The sequence below is a fragment of the Phoca vitulina genome, unplaced genomic scaffold (genome assembly GCF_004348235.1).
Source record: "Phoca vitulina isolate PV1807 unplaced genomic scaffold, GSC_HSeal_1.0 scaffold4, whole genome shotgun sequence".
Classification (NCBI taxonomy): Eukaryota; Metazoa; Chordata; class Mammalia; order Carnivora; family Phocidae; genus Phoca; species Phoca vitulina.
Window position 1 is genome coordinate 40,757,769 of NW_022589707.1, and position 19,388 is coordinate 40,777,156.

The 19,388-nt window shown below is 42.2% G+C and overlaps 1 protein-coding gene across 2 annotated transcripts in view; it reads left to right on the forward strand.

Annotated features, from left to right (window-relative positions):
* JAZF1 (JAZF zinc finger 1) overlaps positions 1 to 19,388 on the forward strand; it is a 324,380-nt gene that overhangs the window by 265,561 nt on the left and 39,431 nt on the right. For both annotated transcript variants that reach the window (XM_032401881.1, XM_032401882.1), the window contains exon 3: positions 10,203 to 10,399. In XM_032401881.1, the coding sequence (XP_032257772.1) occupies positions 10,203 to 10,399 (197 nt within the window). The remainder of the gene's footprint in view (positions 1 to 10,202; positions 10,400 to 19,388) is intronic.

Consider the following 19,388-nt stretch of genomic DNA (forward strand, 5'->3'; position numbering starts at 1 on the left):
CAAATGATTCCTCCCACATGTAGGAGTTCCATTTGGTCAGCATTCCTTGAAACAGAATTTTTAGCAATGGCAGTGATAGACAATAAAGGTAGATATTATTAATAGCTTGTATCTAGAGAATAATTATAAACATTATACTATAAACAATACAGTGTACAAATGATGTGATTATAAAATAATGATAAAATTACATTTAATATTGTAGCTTCTCTGCATCTCAAAAAAATTTTTTGTAAGATTTTATTTGTCAGAGAGAGCACAAGCAGGGGGAGTGGTAGGCAGAGGGAGAGGGAGAAGCAGGCTCCCCGCTAAGCAAGGAGCCCAATGTGAGACTGATCCCAGGCCCCTGGGATAATGACCTGAGATGAAGGCAGACGCTTAACCGACTGAGCCACTCAGGCATCCCTGCATCTCAAAAATTTTTAAGTAAATTTTTTCCTGTGTTTATTTTTAACACAATCACAGAATAAAGAGCAATCTGTCTCAAGAAAAGATTATTTTATTTAAGATTATGTCCTCCTATTTTATGTTAAAATGGCTTTTTCTTTTCAACGAGAGGCTGGTGATGGTAGATGGTAGGTAGATAAAGCAATATAAAAATCGGCACTTGGTAATATAAAAATTGGCAAACCAATGTTAGTTATTAAATATTTTTTAAAGGCTTAGAATATCCAGGCTAGATGCCATAGAAAATATAAATTAACTGTAGCTGCCTTAAGGAAAAAAAGAAAAAAAGAAAGGAAATATGATAAGATTTGTTTTTTTATTTATAAGTAAATAATCTCTACACTCAATTGGGGCTCAAACTCACGACCCTGAGATCAAGAGTCTCGTGCTTTTCCAACTGAGCCAGCCAGGTACCCCGAGAGTAGATATTTTTAAAATCACCTCTTGGCTTTTTGGTTTTTTTCCTCTTACTCCCCTCTCTTTTTCCTTCTTGCTGTCCCCAAAAATAAAGTGAAAATTTATAAGAAAAATGAGCTACAAAATCTGATAGGAAATTGGCTTGCCCTCGATGTTAATTTATTTTGTGCAGATTAGACCAGAACACCTCAGAGTCCAGGAACAATATTCTGTATGTGTCAGATAAAGAAAAGGGGGAAAGAGAGAGAAAAGTCTTACTTAATGCAATAAATCTGTCAGCTTGGTTTGGTACCCAAGAACAAAATCTGATTCATTGGCTGTGTACTTCACAAATTATGCCCACAACCCATGTGAATATCAGATGAAAATCACACGCAAGAAAACCCTCACTCACAAGTTAAATGCCACACTGATCTGATCAGATGGTGTGGGTTTTTGCCTGGTGCTGCTTTTAGTTTTATTATTTAGCATTAAATTTTTAATAGCAGTATGTTAAAAGAGGCTCAGAGTTTTGGTGACATTGCAAAAATTTTTATGAAGCTTCAAAATCTACCCCATTGACCTCAGATTGTGAAGTCAAAAATATCTCTGGAATGAGAAGTGAAACGTATGCTTATTGGAAACATGATTAGAAACCTTCTGAAATTAGCATTACTCAGGAGTCTAAATTTTGTCTACTTTTGTCTACTGAGAAGAACATTTATTTATTAAGTTCCCAGTGATCACCAGAAAAGCGCCCTCTGTTAATAAAGGGGTGTGGACAAGCAATTACTCCACTTGTTGCTTACAGGTTATGTTTCACTGACCAGCTGTTTTAACGAAATACTCCTTCAGCTGCACTGCGGCTTTAAGTTGCTGCTAAAATGTGAAGACTTACCTCATGAGCTGATTAGCAGATGTGTGTTCTGAAAGCCATCATTACAAGGCGACTGAGAGGAGCGGTCAGATCTTCTGACATGCGGGCCACACATGATCGCATGCCAAAATGTACCCATTATTCCCGCGCTCATTTCCCGCGGTCTGTATTCAAATGTCCTGTGGGTGGTTTTACTTCCTCACTGGCTTTCTGTCCATCTTTGTCCTGGATTGCATGTAGTACTAGTCAGACAAAACAAAAATCAGTAATGGACAGTTTGGACTCTGCACTGGAAAGATCGATTGTGTCCTTGTCAGGTCAGAAATCCTGTGTCTGGAGCCATGAGTTACCAGATTTGGGAGTGCTTGGAACCTCATGGTCTACCTGCCAGCCCCCCTGCAGTTTTCCTCAAAGGCTTTCTGGGTTTCACAAATTTGTTTTCACTGAGAAATGGCAATGCCCAAGGGGCCATTGAAAAAGCAGAACAAAGCTTTGACTTCCAATGAAGTAGCTGGATGCGACGCTTTGTACAGAGGGTCTGGTTGTGGACCAGACAGGGCCCTGTGCAACTTTAGGAATCTCCCAAGGCGAGGGCAGGCTTAAACTTCATCGAAAGACGTCTTTCTCTCAGCTAGCTGTGTGGATGGTCTCCTGTCATTTGCCGTGTTAGAAGTTAGTTTGGTCCTTCTCAGAGAAGTAAAGAGGAAGTGTGGGGATTTATAGATAGCACCCTTTTCCCCAAGCATGTTGTCCCTCAGAGGGACCTTATGTTTGTATTCTAGCTACTAAAAGTACCTTCTCAAATGTTCCTGTGATTGCAGCACTAGGGTGATAAATATGCTCAGAATCAGTAAGGGTGGCTCTTTGCTTTCAGAATCAGCAGAATTAATGATGGCAAGTGCTTATCCTCTTATTCAGTAATTCAGCTCAGAAATAACCAATTGCTGATGTAAGTGTCAGAGATGAAAGATTTGTGAATTAGGATTTCCAGAACAAATCTCATTTGTATCCATTATGTACCAGGAACCTAACATTTATCAAGGTCAAATACATGCTTTACATGTATTAACTCACTTAATCTTCACAACGACTCTGTAGGACGGGACCTGTGACTAACATGTCACTCTTTACTGAGAGAGAACTTGAAGCACAGAGAGGTAACTGGCCCAGGGTCACACAGCTGGAGAGCATAGGGCAGAGATTACAATCCAAATGGTCTACCTCCAAAGCCCACCACCCTTTTAACTGCTACACTAATATTTTCAAACTCAGGCTCTGACCTGTTAGTAGGTCAAGAAATCAGTGACCAGGATATTTTGTTAAAATGAAATAGAATAGAAAGATATCAGAGTATATCACACGTAGGAAGGATTGTTTCATGAAATTTTTGTTTCAGACAAATTACATAAAAATTCTTCGCATCCAGATATGTTTTATAATTTTTCGGACTTCAGAAATTTTTCATACTTTTTGTGATTTCAGAAAGGTAATACGGTGCAAATGCCACATATTACATAACGCTCCCTGCAGGGTCTGGGGCAGCCCCTGGAATCAACCACATTAATATTTGTACAGTGAGGCATGTGAATATTTACATTAAATACAATGAATAGTGTAAGTAGCCTTTAAGCAGTTCAATTCAGGGTTTGTCTCCCAATGAATTCTGCCAAACTTATAAAAAAGTTTTCCAGTTTTCAGAGCTTTGGAAATTTCAAAATTGCAGATTGCAGACCTAATTATACATATGTGTACAGGCTCCCAATATGACATTCGCTTCTTACAACGGGTTGAGGTTAAAAATAAAAGTTCACTGCACAATGCTGTTGCTGAAATCATTGACTGTTGGAGCTGGGAAGGAACTTAGGGGTGATATATTACATATATCCATAAAGCCAGAACGCTTCCATTTTATTTTTAATTTTTTTTATTAACGTATAATGTATTATTTGTTTCAGGGGTACAGGCCTATGATTCATCAGTCTTACACAAATCACAGCGCTCACCATAGTACAGAATGCCTCCATTTTTTTTTTTTTTTTTTTAAGATTTATTTATTTGACAGAGAGACACAGCGAGAGAGGGAACACAAGCAGGGGGAGTGGGAGAGGGAGAAGCAGGCTCCCCACTGAGCAGGGAGCCCGATGCGGGGCTCGATCCCAGGACCCCGAGATCATGACCCGAGCCGAAGGCAGACGCTCAACGACTGAGCCACCCAGGCGCCCCTGAACGCTTCCATTTTAACAAGTAGACAAACCAAGGCCAGAACAGAGAGCATTGGGACTTCCGGAGGCCACTGGCTTCTTTGCCCCAGAACAAGCCTTCCGACGCACAGCTCAGGCCTCTGGACCACACGCTCTCTCCAGAGTCTTATAATAACAACCAAACCACACCATGCATCTCGTAGTTTGGATTCTTTTCAAGTTTCTCCGAGAGAGACCCAAGTTTCGAGTGGTCACTTCCATGCCTGGGTTCTCCAGAGCCAGGGAAAGCCATGTGGTTTTCTCCCCAGCAGGACACTTAGGCCCAGGTGTTTGGCCATAGAGTAGGTGGCAGTGGGGTTTCTGCCCAGGTTCCAGTGAAATCTGTAAATTTCCTGAGTTTGTGGTTGAAACTGGTCTCCCTGGACCAGCAGTTTGACATTTTCCCCCTGTGGTGTTATATTCATGTTTCCACATTCACCATGTCAGACTGAATGAACATTGTGGTCTAAGGATTTAAAAGATTTATAATGGAGTCTTGAAAATTTACTTAAGGAATATGTACTTCCCCTAGCAATAACAAATATTACTACAAATGGCCATATTAAATTAAAGTAACGTGGGCATTTCTGATTTGTAGGAAAGTTAAAGTTAATCTTACAGCAGTTTCAGTTTCAAAATGAAAACATGGCTCTGCTTGGCCACAGATTTCCAGGCTGTTAGTCAACAGTGAATGAACTCTCAGGTGACTTTTTTTTCCTTAAGAAATATTCAGTTTTCTCTCTGTGTAGAAAGGCAATACTCGAAGGAAAATACCCTGAAAAATCAACCATACCTGTATCTGGAAACTTCAAAATTTCTGGTAATATTTTTTTTTCATAGGCTGGTGAGTTTATAGACTGTCATTTTATTCTTTAAGCGGCGCATGTCAATATGTACACTCATTTGTGTGTGTGTGTGTGTGTGTGTGTACATGTATATTCCACAATTTGAAAAAAGTTTTTAAACACGAGCCACAAACCCATAAGAATGTTTATATAAGTGTATTTCAATGATATATATTTTAATAATTTTTAAAAGGAAAGGAAGACTTTATTATATATTCTTTATCCCTTCCCTGATTGGCTCTGTTAGTGAGTAGGCAAGGAGTCTGGTTCAAGTGCTCTTTTCTACGTTAAAAAAAACAATAATAATAACTACAAGGTGTTCTGATAAATGTTGAATAACTGACTTTTGGAGAGAAAAAAAGCCCTGATTGGTAATATTTGCCAATTTCCATGGTGTAAATACTCCCACTGTGGAACAACTTCAATCTACCAACATGGTGTCATTGAACAGAGTTGGGAAGAGGTGTATAGTAGCACACCATTATATGATAATTACAGCAAAGAGGTAGGATATTAATGCAAATAACCCCGAAAACTTAAATAATAGTAAAATGGGATAAAATAAGAATTGATAAGCTTTGCATATTACCTTTTTAAAAATATACTTAATTATAAATTCACATAATTTAATTTTTAATAATGGGTGTTTAACAACTGGCTCGCAAGAATCCCTGAAAATTTAATGACCAGCTCTCACAAGCCAGTACAAACCCACAATAGCACACTACTACTACGAGATTACAACAGATCCCATTGCAAAGCAGAAAGAATTCAGGGAGGCGGGCACAGCCAGGCTTCCTCACATCACAGCCCCGTGAGGCTACAAAGCCAGGGTCCCCCCCACCCAGGAGTCAGGCAGCCCCACCCAGCAGAGCTTGGCCGACATGGAGAGAATGAGGCCTCCTGTCTCCCAACCCACCCCACTTCCAACATATAAACCCCCAGAGGGGTTCCCTCTACATTGCCCCACGCCCTAAGCTCTGGGTCCTTGAGCCCTTTCAACCTTGAAGACCAGGACTCTGAAGCAAAAGCAAGAAAGCTCCGAGGTCTTTGACATGCCCATGGCAGAGCTGGGAGCATTGGGTGCAGCCCTGAGGCTGAAGTTCTCTCATGCCAGTTCTGCCCCCCGCCAGCAAAGTGACCTTGCACAGGTCGCTCCGCTTCAGTTCCCAGTTAATGTGAGAAATGAGGGGGTTAGACTAGGCGATCTGTCTTACCTGGGTTTCTTCCAGCTCTGAAGCGCCCCCATGTTGGCTGCTATTACTGAAGGCTTCAGAAAAGATGACCCATCATGTCAAAACGCATCAAGAAAAACGCAGACCACAGGGTGATGTGGCTTCCCAAGCCTGACTTCCCTCTCAGCCGTGGGAATACGGGGGGACATTTCCAATAGGGACGATGGAAAGATCGGGGCTGTGGTCCTTCAAGGATGTGTCACAGTGCAGCTGCCTTCAAGGTGGGAAGTAGATTTACCTGCCTTTCTGGTCAAAGCCAAACCACTCGAGTCTCCCGCTCTTGGCTGTACTCACAGCCTTCCTCTGTCGCATCAGGTTCTTTATAAACTTGGCTCCCCAAGGGATGCCTTGCCATTGGGAATCTGCCCATCTTTTGTCAAAGAGCTGTATTGGTGGAACATTGCTTTAAAACTTTGGGGTTTAATAGGTATCAAAAAATAGGTAAAGTCATGGTTGATAAGTGAAAGAGGAAGAGCTGGGCAGTATTGCCAGTGAGAAGCTGGTGAATTGTAATCACCACTCCCAAGGTGTGTGCCCGTGGGGTGTGCGTGTGTGTGTGTGTATGTGTGTGTGTGTGTGTGTGTGTGGTCCCCGGGAATAAATCATGCAGCTGTGTATGTTGGTATGGCAGGGTTGCCCTGATTTACGAGTTGAGCTGTGAGCAAGTTCACAACCAGCAATCCAAGAGAGGAGGAGGGAGGTGGAGGGAGAGGAAGGTTGGCAGAAGTGCTTTATGAGTTTCATGTTTAATGCTTTTAACATGATGTCTCGTTCTCACTTCTAGAAAGGACTTAGCAGATATAAGCCTAAAATAGATTGTTATCCATAGCTGACCAAACTCCTGTTGGGGTGAAGGTAGGGGATGTGTGGGCACGTTGTTGTGGTTTCTTATGGTTGTTGTTTTATATCTGAGCTGTAGGAGAGTATTTTACAATAAATGGCATGAGCTATTTTTTTTTTTTTTAAGATTTTGTTTATTTGACAGAGAGAGACACAGCGAGAGAGGGAACACAAGCAGGGGGAGTGGGAGAGGGAGAAGCAGGCTTCCCGCGGAGCAGGGAGCCCGATGCGGGGCTCCATCCCAGGACCCTGGGATCGTGACCCGAGCCGAAGGCAGACGCTTAACCAACTGAGCCACCCAAGCACTACTACCTCATTTAATCTTTAGAACCGTCCTCTGAAGTCAGCACTATCCGGTCCATCAATGGGTGATTTTCTTCGATCACGAACATTCAGACTCACAAGATAACCAGAAGCCACGGTGGGCACTGGGTCTCGTCAGAGGAATAGTGGGCAGAGCCACAGCTTGCCAGCAGGGCAGCATCATGCCTTCTGCGGAGTCCTCACTGGTACAAGGTAGACAAGATGCTCCGCAGGCAAAGGTGAGAGCTGCCCTGGTAGACGAGGGGTCAGAGGTCCTGTAACACTCCACGGGCATACTCCTCGGTTCCCCGCTTGGACGTACTAGGTACAAGATCACCACTCAGGAAGTCTAGGCTCTGACTTCCTATCCAGTTTATATAAATGGTTTCTTACTCTTCCAAGTCCAGAAGCGATTTACCAGTTAGGGGTCAGTGTGATCTTAAGGAGTGTTGACTGTTAGCATAGCTAACATACCATCTTAGCAGATTACCTGAGCTTAACCAAAGATCAAATTCTCCAGCAGAAGGGGAAAAGATGTATGTTGACCCTTTGCCTATAGTCATTAGTCCCATTTTACGGGGAATAAAGGTGAGGTTTAGAGAGGTTTAGTCACATAGTAAGTAACACAAGCAGGGCTGGAGCCCCGGTCTGCCTGGCTCCAAGTCCCATACTCTTCACTAAGGTGCAAGATGCATATTTTATGTTCTACTCCACAGAGTATCTGCTTTCTTTTACCATTTAAAAAACTGACTTGAGGGACGCCTGACTGGCTCAATCAATAGAGCATGCAACTCCTGATCTCAGGGTTGTGAGTCGAGCCCCACGCTGGGCATAGAGCTTACTTTAAAAACAAAACAAAACAAAAAACTGACTTGAATTACCTACATTGAGAACCATTGGTCTTTCTGGAAGAAGCAGTATGTCTATCCTGTGGTTTTGCCCACTCCCCACCTACCATGTACCCCAGTTGGAGAAGCTTGGCACTGTGCTAGTTAGTAATTCTACTTAGAATGATAGAAGAAAGCACTAGTTCTTTGCTTTTCTCTGAGAGTCCATATTTTGAGTAGAAGTTTATGGGGCGGGGGGTGGAAAACAGTTTTAAGAACAGTAGAGCCAACTTTGCATCTGAAAGTAAATGAGTACTTGGCTACCAGGTGCAAACAATTCTGTTTTGTGGTGGTGTTCCTTTATTCTTTTTAAACCTTCGCCATTGGGGCGCCTGGGTGGCTCGGTTGAGCGGCTGCCTTCAGCTCAGGTCGTGATCCCAGGGTCCGGGATTGAGCCCCGTGTCAGGCTCCATGCTCGGCAGGAGGCCTGCTTCTCCCTCTCCCACTCCCCCTGCTTGTTTTCCCTCTCTCGCTGTGTCTCTCTGTCAAATGAATAAATAAAATCTTTAAAAAAAATAAAAATATAAATAAGCCTTCACCATCTTGTAGCACAAAACCTAAGAGCTCAAGGCAAAGCATGTAGCTTTATTATTCAGTTCTTCATAAAAATCTGGTTTATTATATATCTAGATTGTATTGCAGAAGCCATTCAAGAAATGTGCCATCCATGTTCCAAGTATAAGAGTAGACATTTTAAGACATTGTAACAATACTGTAATATTGTTTCATTGGGTATTTGATTGGCTAAGTTTTTTACCAGGCATTGGAACTATCTGTTGACTTCTAAAACTTCTTAGCATAATGAAGACAAATACTAAGAAATTTTTTAGACAGAATGTGAAATGTGTTGGGTCATTAATACCACTTTAAGTCAAATGGAGTTAATGATGAATTGTATTAAAATAGAATGTAACGATGGGGGGTTGGGTACAGGGAGGACTTGAGCAAGGCCATGGTTATGTCCTCTTAGCCAAGGCAGTGAGTTTCAACCACAGTGTCTGTTTCATTCCCTAAATGCTTTCATGCACTCTGTTCGCTAGGCTTTCTGCTGCAGTTTTCAGAAATGCAGCTGACAGAGCCTGCCTGCCAATAATACAAAAAAAAGTTTGCTGGCGCCTGGCTGGCTCCGTCGGTAGAACATGCAACTCTTGATCTCAGGGTTGTGAGTTCAAGCCCCATGTTGGGCAGGGAAACTACTTTAAAAAAAAAAAATTGTATGATGTCCAAAAAAAATTTGTTCTTTAGATAAGAGATACGCCGTAGATTGTTTTGAATCTTGTATTACATGAATTTATGAAATGTTATACAGTGAGAAAAGAACGGTTTGAATGTTACTAACAGAAGTGTGGAAGGGATAACTTTGAAGTTTCCAAAGTGAAATGATCAGGAAAAGTCGCCTTTCCCTTTATGGGTAATAAAATCACAACATAAATGGGTCTGTAGCAGTCATCTTCCTCCTTGTACTGCTCTCTTCTGGAATCTGCTTGGGCAGATTTACTCCTTCTATAAATGTTAATTGAGATGGACTTGGCAGTGTGCTCGCCGCAATTACGGGGACTTGTGTCCTTTCCTTTCAGCTAACGGTTAGGGAGACAAGACCTTCAGTCTGCCAAGAAAATTTTTAAAAATCCAAATAACAACTTGAGGATCTGGAGTAGGACAAAAAAGAATCCGTTTTCAGGAGGCCGCATATGTAGAGTGGCAGTGAAGCAGTACGAACAATAAATCCTGCCCACCCACCAATAAAGGAGGCCCTTTCCACCTGGAAGTGCTGGGGAACTTTGAGAATGGGTGGGCTTTCTATGAGTTGAAAGAAAAGAGAGGACCTTCTGAGAGAGAAGAAGCCTTCTAACCCAAGGCACTGCAGCGGGTGTAGACATAGTCTGTGTGTACAAGTTTCCCGCGAGGAGGGTTTGCCTCAGGGAGAAATGGGGCCTACCCGTGAGGAACCTGAAGACAGTGAGCTGGAAGATTATTTCATCCCATAGGAAAAGGGAATCTGTTGTAAGTCTTTGGGATTGTGAACAAGCCCCTTTTCCCAGGGTGGGGCATCTGTCAAACTTGGGGGAGCTGTCATCATTCCTCATGCTCCAGAGATGGGCCCGGTTACTCACCTTCCGTTGTTGCTTCAGATTCATGACAGATGCTGCCCGCCGAGAGCAGGAGTCCCTAAAGAAGAAGATTCAGCCGAAGCTCTCGCTGACCTTGTCCAGCTCAGTGTCTCGAGGGAATGTGTCCACTCCGCCACGCCACAGCAGTGGAAGCCTTACTCCTCCCGTGACCCCGCCCATCACCCCCTCCTCTTCATTCCGCAGCAGCACGCCCACCGGTGAGTGGCTCGGCCCTACCATCTGGACAGGGGTGCGGGGGGATAGTTGTTGGGGAACAGCGTGCGCGTGAGTGCGATGTATGGTATGCTGGGGGCAAAGGGGGCCGGGGACCGACGACAATTCAGACCCTTTACTGGTCTCTGTGAGTTTGTTGATTTAGTCCTCTGTCACTGAAGAAATATCAATTGTCGTGTGTAGTCTGTATGTGATAATGGTTTTATAGGTATTTTTTTGAGCCTTTGCCATCTGTAGATTGCCATGTGTTGATTATTGTTGGTGCTGGGTGATGGGTACACAGGGGTTCGTTAGACCATTCTCCCTATTTTGCTTATTTTAAACATTTTCCATAATGAACGTTAAAAAAAAATTCCGAGTGCCTCCTGTGTGGCGGGCACCAAGCTACCATAGTGAGCCAGAGGAGACCTCATCCCCCTCCCGGAGGAGGTTAGGCCTAGTGGGAGACGTTGGTATTGTAGGGCGCCAACAAGCACACTCTTGTCTTCCCCTCCCAGATGTAGAAGCAACTGAAAAATTAAACAACAGCCAGAGGAAAGATCAAAATCAACTTTATTAGTGACTAAAGCCAAACTGCAGAACGAAACTTGGATCCATAACCTTTGGGCTTCTCTTAGTATGTCTTCTCTGAATTCAACTTATTTCCCAAACCGCCCTTTTACACGGAGGCCGAGCAGACCCGAGTATTCCCTGCGCCCTGAGAGGAGCATGCACAGCCCCTTCTCCCCAGTTCAGAGAGCCACTAAGTAGTTGCTCCTCCTTGAGCAGGAATGAGTAAGGACAGTCAAAGGAGGCTGGAAAGATCCCTCCTCTTCTTTTTCCCATCCGAGAGGCAGGGAATATATTTCCCTGCCCCACAGTCGGAGTTTAGACAGGCAGTAAATAAATATAACCTTAACCATGACAAGTGCTATATAGAACTCAGTGATAGGAGAGCATCCCGACAGACATTCAGGAAAGGCTTTCCCTGAAAGATAAGTAGGACTCAAGTAGGTAAAGAGGGAAAGGAGGAACGTCCCGCCAGGGAACATTTTGCAGAAGCTCTGTGAGGAAGAGCCTGGCAGGTCGCGGGTACTGAAAGAGGCCAGCTGACCCGTGTGAGGCGAGGCCAGGGCATTCGGCGGGGACCAGGGCACTGTGGGTTGATCCTGAGAGCAAAGAGAAGCCACCTAGAATCACACCATCATCTCTGTACCATCACCCCCTTGACTGTGGCTAAAAAGTTGATTTTTCTCTGACAGTTTGCAGCTCTCTCTTTCAGCCATCTCCTATCAAGGGAAGTGACTACAGCAGTATTTCTCAAATTGTGTTTCAGAATATTTACTTCACAAAATAGTAGTTGGAGGGAAAGGCACTTCCTAATAAGATAGGGAAAGGGATGGGTTAGACCAAAGTACACTGATTTCTTTAATGCAGGCCTTGTTATTCTCCAAGGGAAGGATTTAGTAAGTTTCCCAAACTTAGTTGACTCTGATTATGGGACCTCCTTTCTAAGGGCAGTTTGGGAGACTCATGGCTGATAAGACACCCTGTGTTTTATCACGATTAGGCATTTCGAAGATAGGACAGGCGTGCGAGACAGACGGATCAGAGTTCCTATCTGTACTTCTCCCTTTACACATCACTAATAATACCCACTATCTAGGTTCTTGTGTGAGTTAAGTGTGAGAGCATGTGTATACCCCCAGCATTCAATAAATGTTCATCTCTGTGGTCTGGAGTTTTCAACTAGTTGCTTCAGGAACAGAATCAGCGTCACCCTCCTGTAGAGGATGAATTGGCTCATTTGTGTCGGGCATTTGTCCATTCCTTTACATAGGTCACCATATTTCCCTTATATTTTATTCTGTGAAGATTTACTTTCCAGGATCTTTGTGTAATATTTGCTCTGTAAATCTAAGGAATGCTATGAGAACATAGTATAACTCTGTGCTCCGCTTTTCTGGGTATTTCTATGAATATTTATTCGTATATAATATGAATTATGGGGGCAGTTTTATACCGGAGAGTGTTTTATACTTGACTTAATGTGAAGTGACTCGTGGCCAGCACCAGATAACCATGACTGCCCCAATTAGTAATGGGTGCCATAGAACCCCATGAAAATAGACAGTTTAAAAGTGAGAGTTTATTATTTTTCATGTAAGAACGTTTGGAAGAAATGGAATCATTTCCTTTCCCTCAGACATAAAGAAATCTTTCTGACACCTTGCCTATTTTAACAATTTCCCACTGAGAGAATTAATTTATGTTGTGGTAAAGATGTATCATTTCAGTCTGTCAAGATCATTGGTAACTTATTTGCTGCTTGAAGAACGTTCCATGTAAACATCAAAAATTAGGGGAAATGGTTGCTTAAACCTCTACTCTGTACAGTTTTGATTGTGTACATTTTTCAACGTTTGAAATGTTATTTTACCTGTAGTTAGAGAGATCAGCTTATTTTGCCTGACTAATGTGGTTTCTTCGTTCACTTTCATTGCCAAGTTATAAATAATATTCCAAGTTTCTGCCTCCTGAATTCACTCTTCCAAGTTCCACATTTAAGGTGTATTCCAGGTCCAGAAGTAATAGTCCCTCTTGTAGAAAATCTCATTTATAAAATAGTCTTTAATATATACTGTCTTGACTGAATTAGAGCTCAGCTTTATCCTGGAGTTTCAAGTATTTCTCAGGTATTCTTCGACCTAATATTTATTTTGCAATTTCTAAATCCTAGGAGAATCTTCTTACCTCATCTTTTTCATTTTCTATCCTAAGTTGTTTTGTTTTTTTGAATATATATATCTCTCTAGGTATATGTAAATATAAAAGAAAGTATTCACTTAAGGAAAGTTAGAATGGCTTAAATCATGAGTTAACAAACCTTTTCTGTAAAGGACCAAATAGTAAATATTTCGTGCTTTCTAGGCCCTGTGGTCTCCGTTCCAGCAACTCAGTCCTGCCTTGTAGCATGACAGCGGCCGTAGAACTCTATAAATGAACGGGCATGGTGTGTTCCTTCAAAACTAGAAGTTTTTGTAAAACCTTATTTATAAAAACAGGCCAGTTTTGGGGCGCCTGGGTGGCTCAGTCGTTAAGCGTCTGCCTTCGGCTCAGGTCATGATCCGAGGGTCCTGCTCAGTGGGAAGCCTGCTTCTCCCTCTCCCACTCGGCCTGCTTTTGTTACCTCTCATGCTGTCTCTGTCTATATATCAAATAAATAAATAAAATCTTAAAAAAAAAAAAAAAAAAAGGCCAGTTTTGGCTCACAGGCCATATTTTGCCAACCCCTGGTTTAAATCATAAAGATACATAATTTAAAGATCAACTTCATTAAATTCCCTGCAAATAAAGTGTCAAAAGAATTCATACCCATTTCCTTAGAGGTAATAATTACTAAGGGGGAAAGACAGCTAACATTTGTAGAGCGTTTATTATATGCTTACTGTATATTTGATGTATGATGTTTTTAATCCCAACACCAGCTCGACTGAGACATTATTATTCCCATATGCAGATTAAAGAAATAGAGGCTTTAATAAGGTTAACTTCACAAAGCCCCACGTCTGTCTATTCAAAAAATGTGGTCTTTCCAGTGTACTTGCACTTTCCACACTAAGACCTTTTAGAAAACTCTTATTAGACCTTCAGCCATCTAGCTGCTCCAGTTACCAGCTTGACAGTTCCAATCCCAAAATACAACAGCATGTTAAGATAACTGGAACTGTGGTTCACTTTCATTCACAGAACTCCCATTCTACCATTCAAATAGTAGAGAACTAACCACTTTGGTTTAGCCAGGGTTTTCTTTAAGAATGAGCGGGAACTGATTCCAGAGAGCCAGTTGTTAAATATTCAGGTTTGCAAACCCATTGTTAGAAGGATCATCTTGAAATTGGCCATGGTGGGACTATTTACACCAATCAAATTAGCAAATGCTACCTATCAGCACCCCACCCCCACCACACCCGCTCTCTCTTTACCATTATACCAATGGTTTATCCTTTCAGTAGTTATCAGATTAATCTTACTTTGTCATTCAAGGGATCACGGTCCTAATTGTGTCTGTGAATAAACCTAAAGCAAACCTCAGTCACCAATAAATAATGGCCGTTTCAAACAATGGATTGCTTTGCAGTCATTCACAGCAATGTTTAGGTGACTATGTAATGACACGGAAAGGTTTTCACATTATTGGGTTACAAAACCACATGTGCAGCATGATCCCAATTTATTTTTTACTCTAAAACAGTTAACTGTGGTTATCTTAATATGATCGGAAAATGGGTGTTATTTTCTCCTTTCTCTTTGTTCCCATTTACTAAGATGAGTCTGTTTTACTTTTATAACTACAACTGTTTAGTGCACATAACGGGAAGTATAAACAGGATTATTGATGGCCCCCTACCCTCCAAAAAAGAGTTTAATGAATTTATTTTCTTCAAATTAATTTAATTATCTTTTCTGGAGGAGGAAGAAGGTCATCCTAAAGGTTATAGCTTTTGCAGATTGTATTGGTTATCAGTGCCTGTAAATTAGTTAAGAAAGTAATTTCTCCCCCCCCCCCCCCCCCCCCCCCCATATTTGCCCCTGAATCTCTTAAAAAAGTGACTCTCCGTCAAAATCACCTGGAAGATTTTTGTAATTTTTTTTTTTTTTTTACGTAAACTCTGTGCCATACATGGGGCTCAAACTCACAACCCCAAGATCAAGAGTCACATGTTTTACTGATTGAGCCACCCAGGCACCCCACCCCCACCCACCCAAACCTGGAGGATTTTTAAGCCACTTTTTGCTTCGGCTCCATCCCTGAAACTCTGATTCATTATGTGGGTGGGGCTTCGGTACTGGGAGTTTTTAAAAGCTCTCTCAAACTAGATCATTCTAACCTATAGCCCAAGTTGGGAAAGCGCTCTTTTAAAATGTGATCAGTCTAGTTGTCATAGCCGTGTGTTTTCTTGCTTGGGTTAACATATTTCCACCTTGCCTGCTAAGACTCCAGAGATGGGTCCAGTGGGACTGGACAGATGCTCGCTTATGTCTTAATGGAGAAGCCATGGAAAGAGTTGGCTGGATTTCTGGTTATAATAGCATTGCATAGTCTCTCCTGGAAAATATTTGTATATATATTTTGGCCCACTCGGCCGGGGGGGGGGGGATTCAAATATTAAACCAGAGAAAGGCACCCAAGGAAATTAAACCAATTTTTTTGTTTTCTTGTTTAGGCTCCCTATAATGAGTGTGAAGTCACAGATAATATCTATTAATGCATAATTTGAGTTTTTATGTTGTGTCATTTTACTTCGTATTTCTGTGTCTCCTGCTATTTGGCCTTACAGTAGACCCTTAACACTCCTTTATGGCTTTTGCAATAAGCTGTTCAGGTTATAAGATTTTAAAATTTCCAGGAGTTCCTGATCCACAGCAGGTCTTTTTAAAAAGTCTTAATTTTTCTCTCAGGATGGAAATTACACTGCAATATAGACTGATAAAATTTTACTTGACATTTAGAAACTATTTAAATGGAGTTGAGGTGGACTCTCCCCACCCCTGCCATGCCTTTATTTTTAGAAGACAAAATAAACTTAAGTAGGCTTAATAGAAGCAGAAAATCTCAGAGAAAGATAACTAAGGTGAGGTCTAAACTAACATACCTCCCCTCACCCACCCAAGGAGAAGGAGGAAATAGAAGGAAAAACCTCAAAGAGAGAAATCCTATTCTGTTTCATGGTGGAAAACGAGAAAAGAAAAGGAAAATATTTCAGCGTGACTGAATTTTGTGACCTACTTATGAATGCCTGAAGCCATAGTTTGGTCTTTCTCACAGGTTCTGCCCTAAAGAGTTGAGTATAGAGACCATGCCAAAGAAACATTCCCCAAAATCTTCCTATTAAGAAAATGGCATCGATTTACATTTCCCTTTTCATATAAAGGTGCCATCTTGTTGCTGGAGAATGACAAGATGTTGCTGTATTATCTGGCCTGCATTATGTTCAGGGTCACTAACACACCCTTTCCTGGCCCATGGTTTTTTTGCTCGTTTGTTTATATTCTAATTTGGTCTAATCATTGTTCTTTCATCTTCTTTTTTGATTGACTCGTAAAAACCTCTGTGCTGCTTCCTGAGGGTCATGCTCCAATCTTGAGGCTAGTTCTGCTTCCTTCCCCACCGTCTTATGTGGCTACTTGTTTTTCATCTCCTCTCACCTCTCAAAGTGTTGGTAAGAGTAAGGATGGCAACAACGAAGTAGTATTTCAATTACTTTTCCGTAACTACACAACTTACAAGAAACCTTCCTAAACAAAACTCTTTCTTGACTGGAAGAAAACAATGAAATCAGTGGTGATCTGTAATAATAATAGATTAGACCTTTCTAGTGCACTTTATAGTGCACAAAAGCATTCACATTCACCATTATCAACCCCACTTTAAAGACAAAAGAAACTGAGTCTTACTTAGATGATACCTTGCCCAAGTTCAAGTGGTTCCCAAATGGCATAGCCACTGTTTTCCACGGCACCAGGACTGGGCATCTTTTCATTCGACACAGTTTACTAAGTATCTATGTTGGTATAGGTGCAGTGCCAGGTATTGTGGGTACAGAAAAGCATAAGGCATAGCTCTTGTGGATTAGAACTTACATCTTTTAGTAGAAGCCAGTCATACACATGTAGGACAGACACGTAATGAACATGACACAAACACAGATGGCCTAAATTATCAGCACGGGTGATTAGTAAGACAAGAGCGATACAAACGGCGTCATGCCCTCTGTGCTGTTTTAGCACAGCTACAAGCTGTATATTCACACCCATAAAATGTCTTAGATATTGTAAGGCAAACGCACATTCCAAAGGAGTTGGAATGAGGTGAGATCAGTGGGAAAGTGACCTGGGGCAGACAGTTTTCTACTCCATGATCATTAGCGAATGTCAGCTTAGGGAATTTTAGTGATCAGACCTGGATATGTTAACAAAAGGTGTTAGTGAATCTGGGGTTTTCTGGGTCACCTTTCAAAACTCTGGGAGTGTAGCAGTAAAGGTGTGAGAGCCTTAAGCATCAGAGGGATCTGACTTCAAATCTCGGTTCTGCTGCTGGAGAGAGTGTTGGCCTTAAATTTTTCCAAGTCTCAGTTTCCTTATCTGCATGTGGGAGGCAATCCTACCTCACTGTGAAGATGAACGAGATAGAGGGATGGGAAGATCCCCTTGTGTTAACACGGTCTCTATTGAAACCACCAGCTCAGAAAGGACATTGGCTTTGGAAGGGCCCGACTCTGCATAAGACTCTGCAGGGGTATAGAAGCCCCATATGTTCAGGAACTGTCTGCTGGCAATGGTGGGAACGGCCAGTGTAGGCCGGCTAGTTAGGGCTGCTTGAAGTAGCTGAATCGCACGTTCAAAACAAAGAAAACACTTTTTGCTCTTAACTGAATCCTGCCCTTTCGGGCAGACAGGATTTCACCAGCCCTGGCCAGGACCGCTCGTGCATGTTTATTTTTGGTCTGCACTAACCTCAGAAAAGGCTGGTTCCAGGAATGTGCATTACAGGTGGTATTTGCTAATGACCTGCTCTGGGCAGAGACACATTTTCTGAAGGAAGGTGGGGCGGGGGACAGGGGTGGTCCTATCTGAAAACAAAAAAGACGCTATATGTTATTAATATGGGAGCATTTAAGATAACCACTTTACGACCAGGGATGGTAGAAGTAAAGAGGTAGCCGGTTCACAGATTTTTAGATCTTGTTTTGTTATTTTAGTAAACATAATAATAATAGCCCTTTTAATTGTGGAAATTCAAAGCACTATGAAAATGGAATATTGAATGTTTCTAACAAATACACTCCTTACGAGCTCTGTCCCCCCACATGTTGAAGGAAATGGCCACACAGGCCCAGCCACCACTGCAGTCGGAGGCAGGGGGCACCCGCTTTGAGCTTCTTTTTCATTTTCAGGGCCCTTTATGATGTGGTGGAACTACACATTGCACTAATAAGATATCTCTAGGTCATAGGGCCACATAAAGGTCATCTCAAGGTCTTTAGGACCAGGTGAATTTTGACGACAGCATCTTGGAAACTCCCTGCCCTCCTTCCTGTGAAGGGCAGAGAACATCCTCAGAGCTGCCCTGAGGAGGGGTGAGAGCATCAGATGTCACTGTTCCTCCACCCAGCTGAGGGGGGCGAGACGCGCGGAGACCACATAGCTTCTTCAGGGCTCCAAAGCCAAAGTGAAGTTGGCCTGGCAATTCCACTCCAGGAATTTAGAGTAGTGAAACCATGTCCACAAAAGACAAGTACAAGGATGCACAGAGCAGCTTTATTCACAAGAGCCCCAGATGGTTAATTCACTTGTTGGTAAATGGGTAAACAAATCGTCATCTGTCCATACAGTGGAATACAGATTTAGGAATAAATAGGAACAAAGTAATGTTACACCAAAAAACATGGGTGAATCTCAAAGAAAAACCTTCCACTGAGTGAGAGTAGGCAGACACAAAAAAGTGCATAAGAAATTCAAGTACAGGCAAACCAATTTGTGGTGACAGACGTCAGAACAGTGGTTGACTCAGGGAGTGCGAGAGAGGGGTGTGTACACAAGAGAACTTTCTGGTGTGATATGGTCCATATCTTGATTGAGATGTTGGTTACACAAAGGGATCTATTTGTTAGACTTCTCAGTTATACCCTTGAGATCTGTGCACTGCACTGTGGATGTACTTGCCTCAGTTAAAAAAGAATTGGTGGCCCCGGGCAGAAATGAGGAACAGGAGCCCACAGCTTCCACCCACTGCTTGAGCGAGCAAATAGCGTTTCCTCTGCTGTAAACAATCCATTTAAGAACAAAGGAAGTAAATACATGCAGTCCTTTGAGTAATAAAATCTCTGGAATTTCCTCTCCATTGAAGACTGACAGTAAGTGGAATCCCTTATTCTCAGCTTTCTTAGGAGCCCTGAGGAACCAATAGCATGGTCAAAACAATTGCAATAC